The sequence below is a fragment of the Dipodomys merriami genome, unplaced genomic scaffold, assembly GCF_024711535.1.
Source record: "Dipodomys merriami isolate MVZ:Mamm:240054 unplaced genomic scaffold, mDipMer1.0.p SCAF_8, whole genome shotgun sequence".
NCBI classification, from domain to species: Eukaryota; Metazoa; Chordata; class Mammalia; order Rodentia; family Heteromyidae; genus Dipodomys; species Dipodomys merriami.
The window spans coordinates 19,106,314-19,124,161 of NW_027206401.1; the positions used below are offsets into that span (position 1 = coordinate 19,106,314).

The 17,848-nt window shown below is 42.0% G+C and overlaps 1 protein-coding gene across 10 annotated transcripts in view; it reads left to right on the plus strand.

Moving 5' to 3' along the window:
- Positions 1–746: 746 nt before the first annotated feature.
- The window catches only part of Reps1 (RALBP1 associated Eps domain containing 1), a 67,964-nt gene continuing 50,862 nt past the window's right edge, over positions 747–17,848 (plus strand). For 6 of the 10 annotated variants that reach the window (XM_070010510.1, XM_070010512.1, XM_070010518.1 and 3 more), the window contains exon 1: positions 747–1,010. In XM_070010510.1, coding sequence (XP_069866611.1) covers positions 858–1,010 — 153 coding nt within the window. In that variant the 5' untranslated portion in view covers positions 747–857. The remainder of the gene's footprint in view (positions 1,011–17,848) is intronic. The other 4 variants (XM_070010509.1, XM_070010511.1, XM_070010517.1 and 1 more) reach the window with 1 other exon arrangement.

A 17,848-nucleotide genomic window follows, 5' to 3' on the forward strand; every position in this document is an offset into this window, starting at 1 on the left:
ATAAAAGCCAACCGATCTCTGTAACCCGCGCAGCATTCCGCTTTCACGGAAGCTCTTAAGTTCTGTCGCTCTCCATGCGGCGCCCCAGGTACCCCTTTTCTGGGGGGCGGGGCGGGGTCGACTCACTACTGCGGCGCGGCGAGCCCCGCCGCCGCCGGGCTCCGGCCGCCAGGGGGCGCTGCGGCCCCGTCTCCCGGGAGCGGCCGAGCCGCCCGGTGGGTGTTTCTCTCTCCCTCTCGCGCTCTCTCCTCCCGGCCTCACATCCGGGTCTGGAGCGCGGCCGCCGCTGTCAGTGTCGGTGCGGGCGCGTCGGGGCAGGGCCGGGGCTGCAGTAAATGGCGGCGGCGGGAGGCGGAACGGCGGCCACGCTCCACCGCGAGCCCCCGAAACTTTAAGACTCGCCGCCCTGACAACTTTCCGGGAAGTGCTGCCGCTTCGGGGGGCGTGGACGGAAGGGGAAGCCGAGGCGGGAAGCCCGGGGGCTGGGCGGGAGCGGCGGCGGCGGCGGCGAGCCGGGGCTCCCTCGAACCCGCGGCGGGGGCGGAGTCCGCCGGTGCCTGGCCGCGGCCCCGCGTTCTTCTTCTCCGCGCGCCTCGCCGAGCTGAGCCGGGGCCCGGGCCCGAGCCGGGCCGAGCCGTAGCCAGGGCCTTGCGGCGCGCGTGAGGCCGGGGCTCGGGGCGGCCGCGCGCGCGCGGGCCCGGGGGGTGGCGGTGGGGGACGGACGGAGGAGGCCGGGCCGCACGGCCGGCCACGCGTCGTCCCCGCCGGCCCCAGGTGGTGGAGCCGCGGGGCCCCGGGCGGGATAGGGTGGGGGGGTGGCGTGCGGGGCCGGGTGGGGCGGGGCGGCGGCGGCGAAGATGGAAGGCTTAACGCTGAGCGACGCGGAGCAGAAATACTACTCGGACCTCTTCTCCTACTGCGACATCGAGAGCACCAAGAAGGTGGTGGTCAACGGGCGGGTGCTCGAGCTGTTCCGGGCCGCACAGCTGCCCAACGACGTGGTCCTGCAGGTAAGCTCCCGAGGTCGGCGCGGGGCCCGCGGGGCCGCGCAGGTGTCCGGGCGATCGGCCGGGGCGGGGGCCGGGGGGGGTCGGGAGAAGGCCGGGGTCGCTCCCGGCTGAAGGTCGGAACCTCTGCGGGGCGGGTGGGGGGGGCGCCCCGGAACCTCCGCCCCGAGCCTGGCATCCCCTGGCTGCCACTCTACCCCACCCCGGCTGCATTTCTGTATTTATTTATTATTATTTTTTTCAGCACTAGAAGAGCAACTTCCCAGGAGGGGATCCTGGGTGGTTCTTGTGCACGTTTGAGTCCAGATCGTGGTGTGTGTGTGTGTGTGTGTGTGTGTGTAACGCACACTGTACAGAGCTCTTTGGGCTTCTGCACAGTAGTAAAGTTAACCCACCCAGGTTGGTTTTAATTTCTCAATGAAGTGAGGAGGCTCCATGGAGTAAGTTTTAATAGATTTAGGCTTCAAAGAAGCAGGCTTTTGTGGTTTTTTTTTTAACTTTTTTTTTTTTTAAAGAAAGTTAAGTTCTTAGGGAGATTAAGAAATTTGAACTTCTAGCTGATTCTAGGTCGACATGGACATATTTGTAAGTAACTCATAGAAGGGTGGTAGGTGATATAAACTGGACAGCCTTGGAGTGGACAGCAGATAATACTTGTGGAACTTGTGGATTCGGGTTGAGAGCAGGTGGGGATGAAATGTGCACTGTAGCTTCCATCTGGAGACGTGGAAGAGCTAGCAGAGTCACTTTAGGCCTTCTTTATCATATCTTTTTAAAGAGACTTTCTAGCGGTTCTTATCTGTTTTATGTGGTGATCACTAATGTTACTGTAATGATTCATAGTTACTGTGAAGAGTCTTGTCTAAACTGCCTGTCAGGGACAGATTTAAACTTAGATACTTATACTGATCCAAGCCAGTTATCCACATCTCTCCACAACATCATGCCGATGCAAAGCTTTGGACAGTCGTTTGGGGGCCTGGGTCTTTGACTCCAGTCTATTGTTGACTAATGTCAAAAATGACTGACTAGTCACTGCCAGTGTGACTTTAGGTTTAGGCCAGGCAGTTTACCTTCTTCATTAGTTCTCCATATTCATCTTTAGAGTCAAAGTCAGTGTATTGCCCAGTACCAGTGGCTTAGGAGGCTGAGATCTGAGGATTGGGGGTAAGAAGCCTGTCTTGGGCAGGAAAATACTTGAGACACTTTTATCTCTTTAGTAACCACTAAAAAGCCCCAAGTGCAGGTGTGGCTCAAGTGGTAGAGTGTTAGCCTTGACCACAAAATCTTAGGGACAGCGCCCAGGCCCTGAGTTCAAGTAGGACCAGCACCAGAAGAAAAGAAAAGAAAGTCAGTGCCTTTCTAGCAAATGTTTTGTGAAGTAGAAAATTTCCACACATACTTCTGATGTAGAAATTACTTCATGTGAAGTATGACTACACTGAATAACTTGTGTCTTGTATAGCCTTGTATGTTTTATATTGAACTCAGGGCATAGCACTCTCACTTGGCTTTTTCTCCTCAAGGGTGATCTTGTGTTACTTGAGCCCCAATTCCACTCCTGCTTTTAAAAAAAAAATTTATTTTTTCCAATTAATTGGAGCTAAGAATCCCACAAACTTTTCTGCCAGGCTGACTTTCATCCTTAGTCCTCAAATTTCAGCCTCCTGAGTAACTAGGGTAACAAGTGTGAGCCTGGCTTTACACTGCATTTTTGAAATCATGGGAGGAAACCTTGAGTTTCCCAGGTACCAACGAAGGACAAGTAGGGGCCCAAATTTATGCTGCCGAAAAAGGGACAAATTGTACATATTTTAGGCTTGTGGTCACATATAGTTTTTGTTGTATATTAGATGTTTTGTTTTTTTTTTTTTTGGGTCCGGTCATGGGGCCTGAACTCTGGGCCTGGGCGCTGTCCCTCAGCTCTTCAGCTCAAGGCTAGCGCTCTACCACTTGAGCCACAGCGCCACTTCCGGCTTTTTTTCTTTTTGCTTATGTTGTGCTGAGGAATCGAACCCAGTGCTTCTGGCATGCAAGGCATGCGCTCTACCACTGAGCCACCTTCCCAGCCCGATGTTTTTTTTTTTTTTTTTGGGGGGTCCGGTTGTGGGGCCTGAACTCTGGGCCTGGGCGCTGTCCCTCAGCTCTTCAGCTCAAGGCTAGCGCTCTACAACTTGAGCCACAGCGCCACTTCCGGCTTTTTTCTTTTTGCTTATGTGGTGCTGAGGAATTGAACCCAGGGCCTTGAGCATGCAAGGCAAGCGCTCTACCACTGAGCCACCTTCCCAGCCCTGTTTTTGTTTTTATGACCCTTTAAAATTAGGAAAACAGCGAGACACCTACCAATGGTTCATGCCTGTAATCCTAGTTACTCTGGAAGCTGAGATCTAAGGATCATGTTTTGAAGCCAGCCAGGGCAGGAAAGTCCATGAGACTTACCTCCCATTAAACCAGTAACCACAAAAAAAGGCCAGAAATAGAGATTTGGCTCAAATGTTGAGCACCAGCCTTGAGCAAAAAAGCTAAGAGAGTAGCCCCAGGTTCTGAGTTCAAGCCCCTGGTACTGGCATAGGAAAAAAAAAGGAACCATTTTTAGCTCAGTATCATAGAAAACATTATAATTTGCAGACTTTGCTTAAAAAATTGTGGTACTGTAGTTACCACACACATGAATTTGGTGTACAACTTAAACAGGTGTTGTCAGAACATGCTTATTAATGATTCTGCTCTGTTTTGTGTGGGAATGGCAAAGTACACCATCAGGCCAGCAAGGCAGGAAGAGTTGAAATTAACTTGTTTTTAGTGGTGCAGGAAGCCTTTAGGATATTACATATTACTTAGGACAGACATTAGCATTAGTTATCCTTTACTTGAAGTATGTTTATTCAAATATAGGTTGTTTTTATGTTTTGCTCAGTTATATTAACATTCAAAAATATTGTGTGTGTATATAAAAAGTTAGAATGTTGAGAATTCAGCTGCAAGTTAGAAACTGTAGGAAGTCCCTGAAGCAGGATGCAGAATGTGAATGACATAGGAAGTGCAGAGTGTTATGTAGAGACCAATGGAGGGATGAGCAGGAAAGGCTTTGTCACTGAATTCTGGTGGACTTTAAGTCAGAGTGGAGATAGAGGAGGGGGCATGAAAAGGGCTGCTAGGCAAGAACAACTAAAAAAAACATGACCAAAGGGTGGAATGTGTAGGAGCCTTTTCAGCATTAGTAGATAATAGGTTTAACCAACACTAAAGTATGTTTGGGGGAGAGCAGAACATAGCAGTAGAGGGAGGTCATGTTACAGAAGACCAAAGAACAGGAAGATTTTCATACATCTTTCAAAAGGCAATAGAGACTCGTGGAAAATTTTTGATTTTGAGAGGAGAGATTAGAGCCAAGGAAAGGAGGATCTTGCACAGGTCTGGGTGCACATAATTGGCGTCTAAACCAGTGATGGCAGTAGACTAGAATTGTTTTTGAAGGACTGTTGCGTAGCTACTTCATGAAGTGCCCTTCTGGATAATGTTTAATTGGGGCCAATTATCAAGACTGGGTGGGAGTTTTGATCTGATTGTGAAGGGAACCGTGCACCATGAACTTGAGAGAAATGACTCATAAAAGCAGTGCTCTTAGGAGGCCTATGTGAGGGCCACAGCAGATACAAAGAATGCAACTGGAGGCTAATTAAAGTTGGGGATGATTTTGTATGGAAGATGTGAGAAACTGGGCCAGTGACACAAAAACAAACGAGGTGAGAGGGACAATACAGGTGAGTTTTGTACTACCAGGGGTTTTTGGCAAAATCTGAGATATTCTTTTGGTGCAGGGTTCTGCCTGGAGTATAGTACTTAGAGGTACGTGCTACTGAGCATCCTGTAGAATACAACACAGCATAATCAACAATTGTCTAACTTGAGTATCAATATTGGCAAGATTGAGAAACCTCTGCAGGATTCTGGTGGTGGCAGTGGGACAGAAAAGAAGTCTAGTCTAGAGCTACAGGAGTAATGTGAGGGTAAACTTGGGGAGTCTGGATTACTTGGCAATATTAGAAGATTGGTTCACTATTGGTTCACTTACGATTAGAAAGAAAGGCCTGAATTTTTTTTTCCTTTTTTAAAGAGGCCATGATGAGTTGATTTCAGGCATTTTCAGTGGCAGTGCAAATTCTCGGAGGTAATTGCGCAAATAGTGGAATGTTGTCTGATGAATGTCAAATGTTGGAGTCTCTTCCTATTCCTCATCTAATGTTGGAGGCAGGGCCAGATCGTGTCTCACAGAGTGTGCGTGCATGTATGTGCACAGCAGGGCATGAGTGATCTAGTAGTTTCCAGCATTTGTAAATAAAACTGAGGAGACGGTTGAATCACCTGGAGAAACAAGCAGAGAACTCAGATGTAGGAGAAAGGAGCTGCTGGCATTTACTGAGGGCTTAGTAGCTTTCTTTTACCAGGTGAATAATTCTCATGCAATGATCTTTGCAACAGCCCTGTGAAGTGGGCATTATTATTAACCGGGAACTTGATAGAGAAGTTAACTTGTTTATGAGCAGTGAAAACCCTTCCTTGCCACTTCCTTGCTCTTTCTTCACTCCACTATTTATGTTGCCATAGGGAAAAATTAGGAATAGCATTTGGTCAGCCTCTTGTATTTCTTTTGTAGAGTAGGGATTTTAGATTGATTTTTTTTTTTTTTTGAGCTACAATATGGGTTTTCTTTTTGCATAGTAGAGTTCATTTCATAATGACATCTTGAAACATAGCCACTTCAGACAGAAGTAGATTCTTCTAGTTGTTACACTGGTTTCAAACACAGACACTTTTTAAATTACTAGAATTAGCAGGCATTATTATTATTATTATTATTATTATTATTATTATTATTATTATTATTGAGGATTGAACTCAGATTCCCACTTACTAGTCAGTCACTCAGTAGTTGAGCTCTTTTTGCTCTGGTTATTTAGCCTAGTCCAAGATCCTCCTATTTATGCTAATTACAGTGATTGGGATGACAGTTGGGAGTCACCTTGCCCAGCTTTTTCTATTGAGATGTTGTACAAACTTTTTTTTGGGGTGGGGGGAATAGAGGGTGGGCTGATCTGGCCTGGAATCACAATCCTCCTGATCTCTGCCTCTTGAGTAGCTGGAATCACAAGCATACCTGGCTTAGACATAATAAAATGTATTCATTATGTATTTTTTTGTTTGATTTTTTTTTTTGAGTCAGGGCTTAATTATGTAGCCCAGGTTTGGAACTTGCTGTGAATTACCCTTGTTTGGAATAGCAGAGTAAAACCTGACTTGAGTTAGTGTGTTTTTGAAGATAGTGTGAGTACACAAAATGAAGGCATTATTTAGAATTAGGCTCCGTGCCACATAGAACAAGACTAAGGGAAAAAAATCTGGCTCATAGAACTTAATCATGATAAATTCTGCTGTTTTTGCTGATCAAGAAAATATTATTGTAGCTTACAAATCAACTTTTCCAGAAGTAATTTTAAAAGTAGGGAAGTTGTATTATTTACGGCACTAACTAGTATGGCAGCTTTCACCTTTTTTTAAAAAAAGATCTCTATTTTAGGAAATGCCTTAAAACTTCTTACAGCTTTTGAATGCGTCATAGCTGGATAAAAGGTTCTAGTACTACCTGTTCCTTCATTGAAGTTTACAAGCAATGTACCCTGTTAATGAGGCTGAAAATCTTCAGGTCATTTTTGTTGAACAGTATCTTGGTAAAATATTTGAGTAACGCATATAAATTTAATGGGGGAGAAGCGACAACAATGTAATATAAGCCATTTTGAATTTCTCTGGAAATTTGTTCAAATCAATTACAAGATTTGTTTACCAGAGATAGCTTTTAAATAGAGAAGCAAAACCTCATTCATGCATTGAAAGTTATAAACTTGATAAAAATGTTAGATTTGTTATCCAGAAATAATAGGCCTATTATTTTAATTTCTTGAAGTAATTGTAAAAAGTTACAAAAAAAAAACTCGTTTTAATCAGACATTTCCTTGTATACAGTTGAAAAACACATGTTCATTGAAGAAGCAAGTCCTAGTTAATGCCTTAGGTAATATGTTCTGTTAAATTATCTCTTTCTTCAAGATTAATATCATGCTCTTTTGAGCCCTTCCTCCTATGGCACCTTCTTCCTCCCTTCCTCCTTTCAAGGTATTAGAGTTAGTTTTAATATTTTGGGAATTTATGCTAAATATTTTGACAGGACTAGGAAAAAAAAAAAAACCTTTAAGAGTTGGTATGAGTAAAACCAAATATATGTCCTGACTTTAGTAGGTTTGTGGCCTTAAACAGATCACTTTAATGCTTGGGATTTAGTTCTTAGCACAAGAAGTTACTGGATCAGATTGTCAGGACTTCTGACTTAAAGGGGTGTCCCTATGGCTACTCTACCCACACCCCTAAGAAAGTAGCACACAAGACACTGTATTGGAAATGAACTTTACAACTCCCAGGCAGGAAGTGGGGGGAAGATTGAAGAAGGTGGGGGAGAGGGATAGTGGGACAACAACAAAGGAGGGGGTAACAATGCTCAACAAGAAATGTGCTCATTACCTTACGCATGTAACTGTAACCCTCTGTACAGCATCTTTACAATACAATTTTTTGAAAAAAGAAAGTAGCATATAAACTTATGATTAATTGCTCACTATTTTAACATTTGAGTTGGTTTCTTTACGTTCTTTGAGGGATTTAAAGAAGAGAATCTAAGTCCTTCATGTGATAATAACTAGTATAAGAGGAAACTGATCAAGTTAGTTCTTTAAGGCATTTGGCCAGTGAGAACTAAAAATGGGTGATGAACTTTGGCCTTTCTGATGTTTTCTTTCATATGGATTTCATTGTCTTTTGTCTAATAGATGCAGCTTCATTTCGTTCTTCTTCCTTTATTTTTATTTATATCCTGGCTTAAAGCATGCAGGGACTGAGTGCAGTCCCTGAGTTTTTGTACTCAAGACTAGTGACCTACTGCTTGAACCACAGCTCTTCTAGCTATTTGGTAGTTAATTGGAGTAAGAGACTTTACTCAGATTTCAGTCTTCTGAGTAGCTAGAATTAGAGACGTGAGCCACCAGCACCCAACTACCTCTTCTATACAAGAAATTCATCTGATGAGAGTTAAACCGTATACCATATTTTATTTCTCCTCCCCCTCCCTTTTTCTTGTCGGTCGAAGGGCATGAACTCTGGGTCTGGGCACTATTCTTGAGCTTTTCAGCTCTAGGCTAGCACTCTACCACTTGAACCACAGCGCCATTTTTGGTTTTCTGGTGCTTAATTGGAGGTAAGAGTCTTACAGACTTTTCCTGCCTGGGCTGGCTTTGAACTGCAATCCTCAGATCTCAGCCTCTTGAGTAGCTAGGATTATAGTCATAAACCACTGGTGCCTTGCTTATTTCTCTTTTTTGTTTTAGGAATTAGCTGATGTTGATTTTGAGGTCTGTTTTACTAAATAACACTATTTAATACTGTATTTTTTGGGTTCATTTATTTGAAATCCTTGTGTACATAGTAGATGTTAGAAAACAGAGTTTTACATAAAATTTAAGCTTGCCAGCCTTCCCCTAGCCTCATCAAGCTAATTTCATAGATCTCTACATTAAGAAAATTTAAGAAATAACAAGTGGACCTATGAAATTCTGAAGATAGATTTTTTTGGGGGGGTGGTCCGGTCGGTCGTGGGGCCTGAACTCTGGGCTTGGGGGCTGTCCCTCAGCTCTACAGCTCAAGGCTAGCGCTCTGCCACTTGAGCCATAGCACCACTTCCGGCTTTTTTCTTTTTGCTTATGTGGTACTGAGGAATCGAACCCAGGGCCTCAAGCATGCAAGGCAGGCGCTCTATCACTGAGCCACCTTCCCAGCTCCTGAAGATAGATCTTTCTAAATCAGTTTTCTATACCACTTCTTTGTGGCTGCCATTTATATAGAAGTTACATATACAGTCATAAAAGATCAGTTGTCTTTCCTGTCAGTATGGATTATAACTTGAGGAAACCTTAGAAGAGTACTGTGTGCAGTAATAGAGAAGCCTTGGACAAGGAGGCAATGGGGACTTGAATTGCAAGAGAAGGCCTCAGAGGAGGTAGGAAAGGGAGTGGGAGGGGCTGGAAGAGAATGAGATGTTTCCTTTTGAGAGAACTATAGTGAAAGGACTGAAATTGTCAAAAGCCTATGAGTTTAAGGAAATGAAAAGCTAGGACATTCTATTTTTAAAGCTTACACTAATTTTTGTGTAAGCAGAATACAGAAGCAAGGCTATAAACATTAGCCTATGGATCCATGGTAGTCTAGGCAGGAGCATCAATAGCTTAGATTAGTTGAGGTGATGGTAAGATGGAGGAGAGTGGACATACTTGAGGTTTGCCCATTTGTTTATTTGTCTTTAAGCCAGCAAAAATAGGAATGTATTAGACCTGCAACTAAAGGGAGTAGTAAACTCAAAGATGTTGCTGAAAGTTGCTGTTACTCTATGGTTGGGAAGAGGAATAGGTTTTGAGGAGTTGTTATTTTGGTAGATGGTTGGTGGTGAACTCAGTAATTCCCTTGCTCATTTTAGGTTTAGAAAAAGCATGTGAGATTGTCAAGTAGACCTTCAGGAGGAACTATGTCTTGAGGTTTTTGGCTTGAGGATGTCTGACAGTTTTGAAATCAATAATAGTTGATGAAACCATTGAAGAAAAGACTGGGGCTGGGAAGGTGGCTCATTGGTAGAGTGTTTGCCTTACATGCACGAGGCCCTGGGTTCAATTCCTCAGTACCACATAAGCAGAAAAGGCCGGAATTGGCTCTGTGGCTCAAGTGGTAGTTAGCCTTGAACTAAGGATTTGAGGGAAGTGCCCAGACCTCATGACCGACCAAAAAAAAAAAAAAAAAAAGATTATCAAGAAATTAGCTATGGGGAGAACTGAGCATTACTAAGTAGAGGAACTGAGAGGCTTCTCTGAGGGCAGCTTAGGGATAGCCAGAATAGTTGGAGGGAGATTAGGAGTATAAAGTATGTCAAGTAATTGAAGCATTTGATGAAGTGTTGAATTTGGCTAGGAGACTGAGAAATTTGGGTAGAAAGAAATGTGCCATTGGATTAGATAACCTGGAAGTTAGTAGTAACTTCAGTAAGGTAGGTTCATGGATTAGTGGAAATGGCTGCCAAATTTGAGAGACTCAAGGTATAAGAAACTTGCCCAGGAAATGGAATGATTATAGAATAGAAGCTAGAGATAGATGATGATATAAAAGGTGTGCGAGTGTGTGTGTGTGTGTGTGTGTGTGTGTGTGTGTGTGTGTGTGTGTGTGTGTGTGTTTTGATGCTGGGGCTTGAATGCTGTCCCTGAGAAACTAGAGATTGATGATATAAAAGAAGGGGTGTGTGTGTGTAGATGATATAAAAGAAGGGGCGTGTGTGTGTGTGTGTGTGTGTGTGTGTGTGTGTGTGTGTGTGTGTGTGTGTGTGTGTGTGTGTGTGTGTGTGTGTGTGTGTGTGTGTGTGTGTGTGTGTGTGTGTGTGTGTGTGTGTGTGTGTGTGTGTGTGTGTGTGTGTGTGTGTGTTGATGCTGGGGCTTGAATGCTGTCCCTGAGCTTTTCTTTTTCAAGGCTAGAGCTCCACTTCTGGCTTTTTGGTGGTTAATTGAAGATAATAATGATCTCGTGGGCTTTCCTGCCCAGGCTGGCTTTGAACCACAATTCTTAGATCTTGGCCTCATGAGCTACGGGCACCCAGCTCCCTTTTATTTTTAGCATAAGAAATAATGAATATATTTTAGTTGTTAGTATTGATAAGAAAAGGAAGAAGAGAAATCCTTAAGAAAGTAGATGGTCAGGGTTATGACAGCACTGAATTAATTGGTAGGGAAACACTTTGTTCACATTAACAGAAGGGAATTCAAAAGAACTTGGGTTCACAGGAGAGTAGGTATGTAGGTTTAATAGGGGAAAATTAGGGTGGCTTTTATTTTTTTCTACAAACTGAGGCAAGATTAATAGTATATTAGCCATAGGAAATCTGCATATGATAGAAAAGTACATTCATAATAGCATTGAAAAGATTTAAAATACTTAGGAACAAATTTAACAAAAGAAGCACTAAGATTCTTTTCCCATAAAGTACAAAACTGATGTTTTGTACAGAAAGGAACTAAAGATTTAATTAAATGGAGAATAATTTGTGTGTATAGATAGGCAGAATGCATACTAATACAGCAATTCTTTGCCAGTTCACAAACAAATTTTAAAATATTCCTGTCAAAATCCCAGTAGATTTTTTGTAGAAATTACCAAGCTAATTAAAAAATTTATTAGAAAATACAAGAACAAAATAGAAGACCTATTTTACCCAGTTTCAAAACTAACCAAAACAGTGTGGTTGGCCCAAGTTTCAGCACAGGTCAATAGAACAGAATTGGGAATGCAGAAATATGTCTTACACATACGGTTAATTTCTTCTTGAAAATGTGTCAGAATAGTGTAGTGTGAAAGGGTATTCTCAACAAATGATTTTAGGACAAGTAGATACCTATATATTTTTTAAACATGCTTAGACATGTTATATATACCTCACACCACATACTATAATATCTAAAAATAGAACATGGAAAACTAAAACTATAAAGTTTCTAGATGGTAACATAGGCGAGAACATTTGTGACTGTGAGTCCAACTGAAATCTTAGCTATGACAACAAAAGCATATGAAACATAAAAGAAAAAAAAGACACATTGGATTTTCTATTTTTAAAAAAAGTAACACCTAATGCAGTGTCTAATGGCTGTAATCTGGACTGATAGGCACTTCAATGCCAGTAGGGTTTAAAAAAAAAAAGACCGTGTATGAACAAATAGGCCAGATATGGCAGCACATCTAATCACAGCTACTGAGGAAGCATAAGTTGGAGGATCTCAGCTATAGTCTAGGCCAAAGGATATGACCCTATCTGAAAAATAAGTGAAGCAAACAAGTCTGGAGATGTGGCCCCATTGGTAGAGCACTTGTAGCAAGCCCAAGGCCCTACATTCAGATCAGCACCAGTAATAATAATACTTAAGAAAGTAAAAGGGAAGAAGCCCCAGTCAGTAAAAAGAGTGCTCCAGGCACTGAGCTACCACCACAGATTCCACTGTTTCTCTCTTGAGCCATGTTCTTTCTTCCTAATGCTCTGTGCCACCATCTCCCACCTTCTGCAGGCCATATCCACTCACGAAAGGAATGGTATAGTATGTCCAGTATTGAGAACCTCTGCTCTTTCAGCCACTTTGCTGATGCAAGTAAGGGTGGTGAACTGCTTCCTGCTGGCACTAAAGATTGTATCTATGTGAGAAAGCAACAGAGAAATGGCAAGGAAACCTTTTCTAATACTGTCCAAGGGGTTACTAATGATTATGATTAAAAGAAAGTAGTGAAGGTGTTCAGCAGGAACTTTTCTGCACTGTTGGTGGTGCTGTTGTTAAGAATCCAGAATATGGAGACATCATTCAGCTACTGGGTAACCAGCACAAGAACTGTTCTTGATAGAGACCAGACTAGCTGGAGCCCATTAGCTGAAGTTTTATGGATTCTATGTGCTTGTGACTCGAAGCTTAAGATTTCCTTGCAATGAGTAGAATTTCCCTCTGACCCTGATCACACTTTAAAAACCTTATATCTTGTATAATGTGACCATTTGGGATCTGCTTTTACATGGGCTAGTATAACTCCTTTGTTTAGGTTTAGTGAACTGAAAAAAGTAAAAGGGACACTGATTGGGGGAGATTTTACCTTTTATAAACCTGATAAAGTTGGTTAATCTAGATTATATATAAAGAATTTTTCTCTTAATTTTAAAGGAACAAAACAATTAAAAATAGATATTTTTCATCAAAGAAGATAATATGAATGACTAATAGGAAAAGAAATTCCATATCATTAGTCGTTAGGAAAATACAAATTAAATCACTGCCACATATGCACTGCAATGGCTATAGCGAGAAAGCGGGTAATATCTAATCTCAGTATTGTAGAAAAACGGAAATCCCTATACACTACTTGGGAATGTAAATAGCACACCATTTTGGAAAAACTCATTGGCCATTTATACCTAGGAAACAGCAGAGCCACTCTAAGATCTACCTAAGAGAAATGAAAATACATGTTCAAAATTTTTTTGTAGGGGCTGGGAAGGTGGCCCAGTGGTAGAGTGCTTGCCTTGCATGCATGAGGCCCTGGGTTCGATTCCTCAGCACCACATAAGCAAAAAGCCGGAAGTGGCGCTGTGGCTCAAGTGGTAGAGCGCTAGCCTTGAGCTGAAGAGCTGAGGGACAGCACCCAGGCCCAGAGTTCAGGCCCCACAACCGGACCCAAAAAAAAAATTTTTTTTTGTAAATATGTCCATTAGCATTGTTCATAATAATAATAACTAGAAAACAGTTTGCCCAGCAAGTAATGATTGGATAAATAAAACATGGTGCATCCATAGGTATAATATTTACAACAATAAGGAACAAATTACTGATAAATGCTACAGACAGGGATGAATGTCTGGTAACAGAGGCCAGAGATGGAATGATGCCTGTTATGATGTATTCATAGAAATGTTTGGCAAAGGCAAATCTATAGAGAGTAGATTCATTAGCTGCCTAAACTCCAGCAAGAGAAACCATCTAGAGAGAAGTACTTTGGACCTTCCTGCCTCTGCTGACTTGGAATCACTATCCTCAGATCTTAGCCTCTTGAGCAGCTTTAACTATGGGCATGCTTAAGTTTCTCTGTAGACAAGTAATATAGATAAGGAAACAGGTCAGTAGAGTTTCCCATAGTTCAGTTAACTTTTGCAAAGGGAAATCATAGTATTTTCACTAGACGAGAGACAGAACTTGTCAACTCTTGAGTAATCGTGCCTGTCCAGCCTTAAAATCTCCTGCCAACTTACCCCATATCTCAGTCTTGGTTCTGATTTTTCTCCTAACATGGACTTTGTGTTCCAACCCAGAAAATCTGTGTTCTTTGTTACACACAATTTACTTGTTCTTTATCAGTTCTTTTTCATCTTGTTGCTTTATTCATCTGTTCCACCCTACTTTTTGTGTGCTGGTGCTAGAGCTTTAACTTAGGACCTGAGCTTTGTCTCTGAGCCTTTTCACTCAAGGGTAGTGCTCTACCACTTGAGCCGCAGCTCCACTTCCAGCCTTTTGATGGTTAATTGGAGATAAAAGTCTCACAGATCTTCTACCTAGGCTGGCATTGAACCTCCGTCTTCAGATCTGAGCCTCCTAAGTAGCTGGCATTACTGCTAAGGCTACTGGCACCCAGCTCCTCCCAACTTTTAAGAAAATTTGAACTTTTATAAAGGCTTTGGAAATCTGTTTTATATAACTCCCTTCTCGCTATGAGATTTTGATTGGCCTCTTACTCAGTCTTATTTTGTGTGTCCATGCTTGTCCTAGGCCTTGAACTTGGAAAGCCTAGGCACTGCCCCAGAGTTGTTTTTTGTTTCTGTTTTTGTTTTTTTCTTTTCTCAAGGCTAGAGTTCTTATCACTTGAGCCAGAGCTCCACTTCTGGCTTTTTTGGTAGTTAACTGGAGTTGAGAATTCCATGGATTTGTTTGCACAGACTAGCTTCAAGCTGTGATCTTCAGATCTCCGCCTCTTAAGTAGCTAGGATTACAGGAATGAAATTCTGGTGCCTATCTCTACTCAGTTTAAATTGTAGATTTTTGTTAGATTAATATATGCCGCTATTTATGCCATTGCTCAGCTGCTTCTCCAGCATATTTACATCCCAGTGATACTGGAAGCAGACAGTGAATAAAAATTGAGATTATTTTGTATTGTTTTGTTAGGCAGGATCTTGCTTTGTTGTCCAGGAGCTCATTCTTTGTACTAAACTGCCTTAATTCACAATCCACCTGCCTCAGCCTCCCCGTTGTTGGAATTCCAGACCTGTGTCACTGCACCTGGCTCGAAAATACAGATATTGTACATGACCTCAGATGTCAAGAGAAGCAAAAGTGCAAATGCAAAGAAGGTATTTCAGAAACAGCAACTTTTTTGAGAAAGCCAGTTGCTTAGTCTGACTATTGATGTGTATTCACAGACATGACTGGGTTGATTGATGAGTTCAGGTAGTTCTGGGTTCCTTACCCAGGAATGGAAAAAGTGGATTTGTTGAACTTTGCAGCCTTAGATGTCCTGCAGCCCAGCACTGTGGGCAAGAGCCCTCACTCTAATCAACATTCTGAGCATGAGGAGAGAAAGAGGCAGTAGGAACAAGAACAAATACAACTGCATTCTCTGAACTTGCTGACAGACATTACCAGTTCTTCCTCTCAGAATTTTTTTCTAATAACAGAGTAACCTTAAGATAAAGTTCTAGAACTAAAGAAGTAGAAATTTATGACAATTAAAAAATAAACTGCGGATAAATCTGGATATCTTAGTCCCACATAAACTTTGATTCATAAAATATAATAAAGTACAACTTGTGTAGAAGTTCAGAGTACATGGCTGCGAGTGGGTGAAAGTGTGTACTCACATGGTTGTTATAGCACAGCCAAGGGAGTTGTGGACCACCAGAATTACAGACTTACTACTTGTCCTGGTTTCCCAGGAAGTCTCACAGGAATTAACAGAAACTTCAGTTGTTCAGTCTTTGAAATTTGAGATCCATTGTGCATTCTGTCTGCTTTCAGAAAGCTAAATGGTGTAATGGCTGGAGGAAGGGGCTTTATGGTTAGATTATGTTTACTAACCAATTTTGAACTTGAAGAGATAGAAGTCTCCCCATGCGCCCCCCCCCCCACGTTCACCCCCCAGTCATTTAAGACTTGATTCAGGAATGAATCTAGACCTAGTGTTTCTCACTTGAACCTAACAAATGGCAAAACCAGAATTGTTATAGATACTAACTGCATTGTGTCCTGGTTATTTTCAACGTAGTGTTCCTTTTTGTTTCCAATGTTACTCATTTGACCCTGCACTTCCATCTGTCTGCCTTCCTATTTCTCTATTTCCTTTTACTGCAGAATCACAAATGACCCAGATTTCTTCTGGCCTACCCTGAACCCCCCTGCAGAAGAAGCACAGCACTAGGCACTAGTAATCTAACCTTTGTGTACCATCCCCCCCTCCCCCTCCCTTAAAGGATATTTTTCAAAGTTCACCCTTATTCTGTTTGCCAAATCGAAGAGACCTTTCCCTAGGTCTTACTGTTTCGCCTCCTGCCTTCAAGTAAAGATTGGAAAACATTTGAGTGGATGTTATATTTTCTTTATGTTCATCCTGGTGCTAAAGGGGTGACGTTTATCGTTATATTGTATTCATAAACTACTTTGTTAAATGGCAACTCCTTTGTACAACTACTTAAAAGTGATTTAAAAAATAATGAGGTACAAAAGGCAGTAAAAAAAAATTACCGTTAGCATCCTAGTTGTCTATGCTCTATCTGTTGTTCAGGGTCAGTTTTGCTTCCTGTGTTCTTTGTATCCAGCCTACAGAGTTCTTGAGATTCTTTGAAAAGTCTCAGCAATCATTCGTCTCTTATTGTTCCCCTTATACCAGCTGTGATCACTTCATTGCCAAACGGTTGCTGTAGACTCCTAAATCTTAGTGAGCTTTTCTGTAATTACTGAAGAATAGATAAGTGGATTAAAATTATGTGATACTTTTCAGAAATGTTCAGCAAAGATTGGTATTCAGAGCTCTCACTAGCTAGCTCCAGTTTACTACCTAGCCACAACTAAGCAAGTATTAAATGCTTTGAGTCGGGGCTGGGAAGGTGGCTCAGTGGTAGAGCGCTTGCTTTGCATGCATGAGGCCCTGGGTTCAATTCCTCAGCACCACATAAGCAAAAAGAAAAAAAAGCCGGAAGTGGCACTGTGGCTCAAGTGGTAGAGTGCTAGCCTTGAGCTGAAGAGCTGAGGGATAGCGCCCAGACCCAGAGTTCAGGCCCCATGACTGGACCCCCCAAAAAAAATGCTTTGGGCCTTATTTTCTCTGGTTGTGTTTCATAGGGTTGTTTGAGGACCATCTGAATTTTTAAAGTACCTGGAATAGTGCCTGTTAATTGGAATAGTTCTAAATGGCCATTAACTTTATTATTCACCTAGGAAAAAATACAGTTTTGGAAGATTCTGAGACCTTTTTTGTTATCATCAGGAGTTGAGGGTGTTTGAATGTTTCTGAATGTGAAGAAGCATAGCCATAACTGCAGTCTAGGGATTGTAAAGAGATCTTCAACAAAACTTCTGTATCCTCAAATTATGCCAGCACACAGTTATAAAAACAAAAAAGCAAAAACAGTAATAAATCCTAGTGCACTGAGTAGACTCAACATTGAATTCAGTTCATGCCTTAGCACTTTCTAATTGATTACATGCCGAGGAACAGCTGGTATTTATACATAACCTGGCAGCATTTCTTTAAGGTAGTATAGTAGGCGTATATCACTTGCATTATTATTTTTCAAGTTTTATCTCTTTTATATAGTATTCCTAATTTCAGGACAAGCGATGTGTATTATTTTGTGAGCTAGTTATGTTTCTAAATTTTTTTTGTGTGTATGCTGGTCCTTGTGCTTGAATTCAGGGCCTAGACACTGGCTTTGAACTTTTTTGCTCAAAGCTAGTGCTGTACCATTTGGGCCACAGCTCTACTTTTGGCTTTTAAGTGTTAATTGGAGATAAAAGTCTCATGGACTTACCCAGCCAGGCCTGCTTCAAACCATAACTCTCAGGTTTCAGCTTCCTTAGTAGGTAGGATTACAAGTATGACCCATCAGCCTGGCTGTTTATAAAATACTACTAGAAAATAAATATGGTTCTCTCTACCTTTCTCTTCCCCCCTATGACTTCTCC